Source organism: Buceros rhinoceros, unplaced genomic scaffold (genome assembly GCF_000710305.1).
Source record: "Buceros rhinoceros silvestris isolate BGI_N320 unplaced genomic scaffold, ASM71030v1 scaffold31567, whole genome shotgun sequence".
Classification (NCBI taxonomy): Eukaryota; Metazoa; Chordata; class Aves; order Bucerotiformes; family Bucerotidae; genus Buceros; species Buceros rhinoceros.
The window spans coordinates 1-9810 of record NW_010420920.1 but is presented as its reverse complement, the minus strand read 5'-3'; the positions used below and the strand labels follow the sequence as shown (position 1 = coordinate 9810).

The window sequence follows — 9810 nt, the reverse complement described above, 5'->3', positions numbered from 1 at the left end:
GCACTGCAGAGCCGCAAATGTTATGGGCACACACGAGGAAGCACAGGATGTGACCCTTCTCTCCAGTTCCCAGGCTGCCAGACGTCACTCCTTTGATTTCACCCATATGGGGCAGGGAGCTCTCTCCAGCAACGGATCCCTCTTAGGGCGCAGCTGGACAGATTCACCTCACTTGACTGACTCTCAAACGCAGACAGCGCTTACCAGCACTTTGAGAAGTCACCTACTCATCGACATTCACCCCTTGACCCTCTGCATCACCCTCTTCTTGAAGAAGAAAACTAGATTTACCAAGTCATGTAGACTTGAGGTTTCTCTCATCATTTACTCTCCAGTTCCTGAGGAGGTGTTAAAGGGTTCACGGCTCCCCTGTCAGTATTTCTGTTTGCTCAGCAGAAATGTGAACAACTGGCTGGATTGTCAGGGCCTGGTAACAAAATGCCTTGAAAAACATGGGTCTCCCCCCAAGACACCTGTGGGAACACAAAGATTCTGGCTCTGGAGGTGTTGCAGACTCCTTCCCCCACACAGGGAAACAGCAAGGGAAGGGCTTCAAAAGCTTCTGGGCACCAGCACTGGGACTTCCACTGAACTCCGCTGCTCTCGGGGAGCTGCGCGCACGAGCAGGGGAGGTGGCTGGTCATGGCTCCTGCGGCTGGTGCCCCGTGGAGGCAGAGCTGGCAACGAGGTCTTGAGGAAGGCTCTCACGTGCTTCCTGCATCCGGCGCCGTGCTCTCTGGAAAGCCTCTACAAGACAGCAGTGACAGCAAGGCAGGACGCATCAGACCGTCCTGGGGCAGAGGAGTCTGTCCAGGGAACAGGCTCTCCTGGAGCAGGGGCCTCACTTCCTAGTACTCAGTTCCACCAACAAAGCACCTGGTCCTCATCGCTCTCTTATTTCTAGCACTGTCCTTGCTCTGTGCATAGCGGCATCAGAGGCAGAGCCTGCGCAGCAGCACCACGAGCTATGCTCAGTGCCAGGCAAGACCGGGCAGCCCAGCCTCAGCTTTGCCTCACAGCATGGTTATCCCTCCCACCTGCTGACAGCTGATGCTTCCAGACGTTTCCAGCTCAGATCAGAACATTCAGCCTCTGCTATGGACTCAGGGAGCTCACAGGGAAAGGAAATTATGCCCACAGTAATGGATTCTCCTGAAATATCCTGCCCACTCGGTAAAAAGGGTAAAAGCCAAAGGCTTGCTGGGAAGAACGTCACTGGAAGCCCTACCCAGAACACTGTAGACAGAGCTCTGCTGGCTGAAGCCTCCGAGCCGGTCCAGCACGCTCTGCATGCGCCACCTCAGGGTGCTGGTCTCCAGAAAGGCTCTGCAGAGAAGCACAGGGGGAGGTCAGGGCTGCCAGAGCACAGCACACAAGATGGAGCTCGTACTCACTCTGCGGCACTCACTTCGACTGCTGCAGGCAGTGAAGGCGGAACGTGACGCTCCCTGTTGTCTTGGTGCGAAACCCGAGGCGGCTCAGACGTTCTCCCTGCAAAGGCGGCAGGAGTTAGAGCGGCCTGGCCTGCAGCGCGCTGCAGCAGGCTGAGCCCCGCGGAACCCAGCAGGCCCCTCCAGCAGCAGGCACAGCCTTCCCCCTCCCCACCACCCATGGCGAGCGGGGTCGGGGAGAAGGGCAGATGGCTCCGGGTGCTGAGGGCAGGACCTAAATACTAGCAAGCTGACGGTGCAGCGCTGGAGGAAGATTTCAAATGCTGGCCTGACAGACACTTCTCAGCCGGGGCCAGCACAGGCAGGGGGAGATGAGGTTTGGGTCCACATTAACCTATTTCTCTAAGGCGCACGCAGCTCAGAAGGCAGAGAGCTCTGCCTCGGCGTTTGCCCGTTGCTCTGTTTGTGATCACAAGTTTCACAGAGGAGAGAAGGCTTTAGTCAGAGGGGTGGGACCACCAGCTCGTCCTTATTCAAACCTGGTCCAGGCTGTCACAGACATCTGAAGTCAAGAGCATAATGTACCATCTCCCAGCAAGAGCAGCGCCCTGCAGCTGTGCCCACCTTGAAGGTTGATGGAATCCTGACGTAGGTTATGTCCTCCAGCTCAGGAGAGCCACCAATGAAAAACCTCCTCAGCTCAGCGACTGTCCCCAGCTCCACGGGGCGCCAGGTAGGGATGGTGAGCACATGGAAACCTGACCCAGGACAAGAGGACAGCTTAGCTGTGACCAACAGCCTCTTTGGAGTCAAGGAGAACACCACGGGAGATGGACACCTGCTGACCCAAAGCACAGCAGGCTGGAAACGGAAACACCGCACAGTGCCTCTGTAACGTTTTCCCAACAAATCAGCCCAGAACAGCCACACAACCAGTGCTGACAGTACCCAGGAGGAGCATCTCCTTATGACACGGGGGTGTCAGAAGAGTTGTGGCCCTCAGATTCCAGAGAGGGCCACTACTGCTGTGACTATGGACATGCAGCATCACCCCAGGGCTTTACCACACCAGATTTGGTGACGGAACCACCAAAGGAGCAAGGGCAGGAACATGTGATGCAGCTCCGCTAGCAGAATGGTCCAAGATGTGTCTAATTCCCCTTTGCTGCTCCACGGACAGCAACTATCCCCTTTGGCAAGCGAAGGCAAAGCCTCCCCAGGGCCAGCTGAACCCACTCCCAGCAGAACCACTCGGCTCATTTCCCCAGACAATTAACACAATGCTCCAAGAAGGTTTTACCTGGAGATGCTGGCAGCACCAACGAACCATATCCTTCAACGCGGTACCTCTGCCAGGAATCCAGGGACAGGACCTCGAAGTAGAGAACAGGCCACTGAGGGAGACTGTCTGCAAGGAAGGGGAGCAGATCGCAGCTTTGTGAGGGAGAGACTGTCACACAGGAAAAAAACGTGCTCACTGCCCAACGCCACCAGCAGGAAGTCCTGTCTGAACCCCTTCTCCAACGACTAACCGAGACGGTTGTTAACCTGGGCGGTTACACTAACCCGGATAGTTATTTTCCCCTGTAAAATCTGAACCCTCGGAGTCGGGGATGAAAACAGAATTACTGACAAGATGTTAAAAACTTGGGAAAATTGTTTTGAGAGCAAAACCAAGCTGATTCCTCAATTGTCTTGGAGCAGATGAGACAATCTTTTGTGACTGATCTCAGGCCAAACAGAGGAGCCTTTTACCTCTGACCTTTCCCACCATTACTGGAGGATTATTACCTTGGATTCGCCTACTGGTCTCCAAGCATTTGTTTTTCTCCATGGTGAAACAAACCCATCAAGTTTATTCTAAGCTGAAAATTTACTAGTGCTGGTTGAATACTCCAATCCAGTCCAAGCAGCTGGGCATGTGGCAAAGCTGTCCCTAGAAACGGCGCTCCAAAGAGCGACAGGGCTGGTGAGGAAGCAGCAGGAACAGGCAGCAGAGAAGCCCAGCTTAAAACAGAGCCGCAAGTTTCAAAGTGACATGAACTATACACAGATTATGCAGGTCACTGAGCGTGTCTACAAGCGTAAGACTCAGTACAGGGCTTTAGCTGGGTGCAAAAAGCTGCCTGTTTCTTCTGCTGTGTGTCCCAGAGCTCTGTGCAGCGCATGACAACAGCAGCCCAGCGTTGCAGCCGTTCTGAGACAAGCTAAATCCAAGGAGTTTGGGGCTGGGTGATGCTGACTGCAGCGTGGGAGCAGGGCAACACCAATGAATCCCCAGGAGTGCTAACGCACTGCTGGGCGAGGCGAAAGCACTGTGCCCACAGCTTGGGTGGTGCCAGGGTGAACACCTCACAAACACCATTTCCCTCTGTTTAAATCCGTCCTTTTGTCTTGCTGAGGGGCCAGCAACAGGCCAGACAGCACAGTGCCTACGCGGCCATCAAAAGATTGCAGAGTTTCACATTCCAGGGCAAGAAGAAAACACACCTTCTGATTCATCTCCTTGGGTGAAAAACATCTCCAGAGTGAAGGGGTAGCAGAAATGAGCCACGTTGTCCTAGAAAAGGAACAGCAGGGAGATGAGGCTCCTGGAGAAGAGAATTCATCACTAGCACTGCTGGGGGCACAGAGAGCAGGGAGGAAAGAACGGATGGGGAAAAGATGCCCAGACAAGATCAGTCACATCACACTAACGAAGCCCTGGCTGCGTAATGGACCTGCACACACACGCTCCCGAGTGCCGGGCTGATGGAACAGGCTGTTATAGACAGTGAAAAAGGGAGGAGAGGCACACACCTCGCATGACAAATCAGCCAGTTGTGTAACTCCTGCACCGCCACAATCTGCACATGAGCAAAGCGGAATCTCTCAAACAACGGTCTCAGTAAAATGCTGTATGATCGTTGTGATGCACAAACTGGCTCACACAGACGACGCTTCAGTTGATAAAATTCAAATTTTGTAAGAGAGGAGCTGGAGACAGCAATGGAACCAACTTCCCAGACAGGAGCAGGGTTCATTTTGAGAAACCAGTTCAGAGACTGGGTACATTCCTGCCCCAGGAAAGCCAGAACAATGCTTCATTAACTCTGAGCAGGAGAACACACAAATCAAAGCTCCAAAGGAATCAATCAGCCAGAAGGAGGAAAGAAGTGAGGTTCCAGACGCTGCTCTGAAGCAGTTTTATTTGATCTAGTTTCATCTGGACACAGTGGCACCCTGAAAAATGGCAAGAGAAGGAGGAGAATCCCAAACACACTCTGCCCTTGAAAGGAGCTCTCAAGTCAAGACCTTTGCTGAACACACACACGTTCCACTTCAGGGAATGCCGCTCAAACTGTTCTGCAGGTCTGAGGTCCTTACCCAGCCCACTGCCTTGGTGGCACAGGTCTGCGTCACTCCCGATAGCTGCTGGGACGCGGGGCTTGACCACTCTGGGAGGAGAGGAGAAAGGGAGCACAGCGGTGAATGCTTCGGGGGAGAGGGAGGGCTCACACACTGGAGCAGCTCAAAGGAAAAGGTCAGTCCCAGGTGACATCACCCACACTGAATTTCCCTACGGGTGTCCCACCCCATCTTCTTCCAGGCAGTGGCTGCTCCCCAGAACGGTCAATGAAAAGCACCAGATCCAGCTTAAGAGAAAAGTGGTACCTCTTCAGACAAACATCAGGGTAAACTAGAGAGTGGTTATAGCCTCCAGGGTATAACCATCGGCCACAGCTTCAGGGGAATGAGACACACAGCAGGATGTGCATGTCAGCGCTGGGAATCTCCTTTATCAGTCAAAATTGAATATGCTGGTGTCATCACACAACACGGGAGCATGATGTGAGCACTGGAACCAGACAAGGTCACTGCTGAGATGGAGACGACTAGAAGGCTGTTCTCCACAGTATAAGGCATGACTTTTGGTCAGACCACTGGACACCATCACCACTGGCTTAGAAGCCAGTGGACCTCTACATCCCAGCCTGATTTGGAAGAGATGAGACAGGAAAATGCCACTTTCTTCCAAATAGGAGTTTAGTTCAAACAATTGAGTTCTGCAATTTTAGCTCTGGAGAACTCTGACTAGACCCCAGCCCCGACATTAACCTTTACTGACTTTCAGTAGAGCTGATCTGACGGACCAGCCAAAGCATCCTTCATTCCTTAAACTGCTGTGGTATGGCTGGAACCGTGAACACTTACGGCTGGGCAGCTCCACGAAGAAGTGAACATAGAGGTTGTCATACTCATAGCCTTGAGCTGAAACTGAGAAGAAGAGAGAATGAACTTTGCCTGCTCACTCCCACACAGCCTCCTCCAGCACTCACTGCAGACTGCGGGGAGAGCCAGCACCAATAGCCTCAGGGACAACCAGTTACTGCCGGCAGCCGGGAGAAGGCAGAGTATGACCCCAGAGATCCCTTCTCTAGACCAGCCCTGGCCCCGTATCACTGACCGGATTAGGGAGGTCACACATTTGCTTTCTTTGCTGTAATCTCTATTAACTTCCCCGTCTGCTCCCTTTTTTTTCAGATCTCTGTGTCCCCCTAGAACTTCTGCTGTATCTGTAGCCTCCAATCTGCAAACGCCACTCAAGGGGACAGTCCACAAAAAAACAGGGGAGGAGGAAGCAAAGGACTCAGAATCAGCTACTCTGGACTGTCCTGTGATCCCAGATCCTTGGACCCCTCACAGCCTCAGCCATCCCAGCAGACCCAGACGTGCCCCCATAGTTACTGCTTACAAGGACTCACCTATTTCTCCGTTCACAACAAGCCGCAGTGTACCAGGAAGAGTCTGTAGGAAGGAGCAGATAACCAGGAGCTCAGTGACCACTGGAGGAACCTCACACAATCCCCTCCCAACAGGGTCTCACACAGGTATTTCACTGACGCCTGTACACGAACGGTTCACTCTGCTGGCCATGAGGAGACAGGACTTCTCCTATCACCTTCCAGAAGCGAACAGTCCCTCTGGAGAGACCCGATTCCTGCGCTGCAGGAGTTTCTACTGTGGTGTACATTGGTCCCTTAAAGACTTCAAGAACGATATAAATATAAAACGTTGCGAGAAGCCACTTGCAGAAACCAGAGTCCTGCTCCTCCTTCCTGCCAACAGATTCAGGATGGATCTCTGCAGCCCCACCTTCACTGCAACCTGCCCCTTCCAACCCCATTTTCTGTTGGGAGCCACAAGGTAAAAGCTGCCAACCCCCCCTCCTCCAGGATGAAACAGTCCCTGGAGAGGCTGGTACAAACAGCAGCCACGTTCCCCAGGTCAACAGCCTCCACAGGCAGCCGGGCTCCAGTCCCTGTGAGCACTGCTGGGACTCACCGTCTCAAACTCGGAGCCTACGAGACCGCTGAGGTATTCCTTGTGCCGACCGTAGAGCTGCAAACACAGAACACACCGCTCAGAAAAAGTGCCTGAATTACACAGGCTTTTCCGTATTGCAAAAATTGCCATGGATATAACTTCAACCCAACTGAAACCGCTGGCAGCTCAGCACAGGGGGTTTTCATTGTTGCAGCAGATATGGAGAACATCAGAATCCAACAGAACAAAGACACCTGACTGCCAACACCGCTCCGAACTCCAGCTTCAGAGGAGACCTCCTCGAAGGCCAGTCTCAGGCAAAAAGGGCTCTGAAGAATCAGATCTTAAGTGGCACTGTGCTAAAAACACTGGCACAAACTATTCCAGTAAGACCCACAGATGGGGGATCGGAGCAGCGAAATCACCATTTCCCTAGTGACCACAAAACCAACACAGGAGGTAAAACACTAAACCTTTATAAACTGCCACAGCCGAAAGGGCATAAAATGAGACCCAGACGCCCTGGGACGATAGGGGTGACAAGGAACCATTCAGGGAGTAAATGGGCAGCAAGGGAAGAGTTTGCGCACTGCTCAGGAGGGAAGGAAAGCCATCGGCAGGTGACACTAGAAAGGCACGGATTTAGGTGTTCTCGTGCAGCAGCTCTCGCTGCACAGACCAGTTCCCACTGCTGCCAGAGGCCAACACAACTGCCAGCGGACAGGCCTCTACCTGCAGGAAGGAATGAAGGGGTCAGGGAGCGTTTGCTGCCGTTCTCAAATCGCTGGGTGTGATGAGACCTGCTGCCAGTGACATTCATTTTGTCAGCTTTAGGTGTCAACAGCACTAACAGCTACATCTACGGGAGGGTCTGAGCTCACATCAGAACAATCAATATGATCAGTGGCGGACGGTCCTTACGTTAGGTGTCAACAGCACTAACAGCTACATCTACGGGAGGGTCTGAGCTCACATCAGAACAATCAATATGATCAGTGGCGGACGGGCCTTACGTCTCTGAACAGCTGCCGCTCGCGTTCCTCTTCCTCTGGCTGCACGGGGACAGACACATTCTCGATGGTGTACTTCCACACCTCCCGCCTCTCTCCATCCAGCTCGATCCTGCAGAGCCCCCGAACACACAGGCAAAACTCTCCCATTACACTGAGAACAGGCAAAGGCACCATCAGCATCCGCTGTGCCACCCTGGCCTGGCAGCCCTGCTCCATCGGACCTGTGGAGCAACACAAGGCACTGAGGGCCCCCTCCTCACCCCCAGCATCAACAACTCGAAAAGGGAGATGTGCTTGTGCCCAGCTTGTCCCATCCCTCGGGACCGCTGCCAAAGCCCCCCACATCACAGAGACACCAAGCACAAGTACACACCGATCCTGTCTTCGAAACCTCTGGAATAAAACTGCAAAACCAGTTACAGTGCTTGGGTTCAGTGCTGATCCGCTGCCTGAAGGGTGACCAGGGAACAGCCATTTCCCCCTCTGTCACAGCCCCCGAGGGACACCGGCCCTGCCCCGCTCACCGGTAGGCTCCTTTGGTGCCGGTAAAGTCTGGCTTCACTGTGATCACCCCATTGCCGTCCACCTTGATTGAGCAAAGCACGTGTTCATACTCCCTGCGACCGAGCCTAAGGGAGCGATCGAGAACAGAGCCAAAATAGAGACCAGGGACAGGCCCCTGCTCTGGGACAGCAGAGCTGGTGAAGGCACTCGGGGGTTGGGAAGGGAACAGACACCCCCAAACTTCCCCACATGAGCTTAAGAAGCCCCTTGGAGGGTACACACTCAGTTACTCCCAGCGGAGGAAAGAGTCAGAGAGAAACAGCAGCCCGAGTTCCTGAGTTCTTGGAACTCCCTCCCCTTAACTACTGGGAGAAACGGGAAGATGGGCTTCCTTCGGGAAAGCACCATCACTTCAGGGTTTGACTTACTTCCCATAAGGCCCCAAGTCCCCCATGATGTACATGGTCTGGACAGGGGTGTTAATCACATGATTGTTCTTGATAAACTCCTCTGAGGGTTCCCAGGTGATGATTTTCGACTTCAGAGAACTGGCTTCTCTGTCAACAACAGAAGGGCACAAGTCACAGCTCAGCCCAGCACAGGCAGCACCGAGGAGGCAAACTGCCAGCCTCCAGGTACGACGCAGCTCAAGCCACCAAGTTCCACAGCCCAGACCACTCTGCAGCGAGGGCACCAGCACAGGACGCCTGCGTCAGCAAGCTCTGAGCCCCGGTCTGCACTCACATCGGCCTGCGGTCTTGCCTTCTCCTCCTCACGTTGGCCATTCTCTCTGCCAGATAGGATGGCGCCTCATGATCCGAGTCAGTTAGCTTCTGGCAGTGCTGGAAGAGAGAAACAGATAGGAACGAGCTGAACCGAAGCAGGCATCTTTCCCAAACCCAGCTGCCCTCGGAGAGGACAGAACAGCTCTGCGCACACCCACACACGAGGGCAAACTGCTACAACACTGTACATCTAATTCGCAGTTCTTGTGGCAAAGCACAGCTACACTCCACCCGGCAAGTTACCCACAGAGCAACGCCCCGTCCCTCCCGGAACAGGGAGCGCTCACCCCAGGCCTGGGGCACCAGGTGGAGCTGCTTGGCAGCAGTTCTCCGTTCCCCTGCACACAGGGTACCTGGCTGCCTTCTGTGTGGCCGAGCACGCCCAGCCGGGCCCCCTGCAGAGGCCCCGGTGGTTCTGACAGACGCAGCTCTGTGGATTATGTGTAAAAAAGAGCTGGTACCTCCTCTAGGTTGGTGAATCGGTCGTGATCAGTGTAGGTGAAGATTCGACAGTTCTTCCGCCCTCCGGCCTTCTCCAGTTTCAGGATCTCCTGGTGGTACTGCCGGTCCAGGGGGGTCTGGCAGGCTGACTCGCTTTGGTACAGATCCACCTCGAACTGAGAGCACAGCGGGTAAAGCACCAAAGCCGCTTTTCACCAGCTTGTCAGAGCCACGCACGCTTCTCAGCTGAGACTTCCAGAGCCACCGCAGAGAAAACGAGACCCTCTGGGAGTCCCAGCCCGCAGCCCGAGCTCCGGAGCGGCTCCCCCAGCGCCACCGAACCCGGCCGGAGGGGCTGGGGCACAGCAG

At 54.2% G+C, this 9810-nt stretch overlaps 1 protein-coding gene across 1 annotated transcript; it reads right to left on the bottom strand.

Annotated features, from left to right (window-relative positions):
- Positions 1–640: 640 nt before the first annotated feature.
- Positions 641–9617, bottom strand: MKS1 (Meckel syndrome, type 1; the record flags this gene model as incomplete). The annotated part of the gene is made up of 15 exons (XM_010139493.1): positions 641–747; positions 1229–1326; positions 1409–1491; positions 2016–2149; positions 2692–2799; positions 3882–3951; positions 4758–4828; positions 5586–5648; positions 6137–6179; positions 6717–6773; positions 7712–7820; positions 8236–8340; positions 8644–8772; positions 8960–9057; positions 9462–9617. Coding segments are annotated over 15 exons (1431 nt in total), but the record flags the coding sequence as incomplete, so codon positions are not given.
- Positions 9618–9810: the final 193 nt, after the last annotated feature.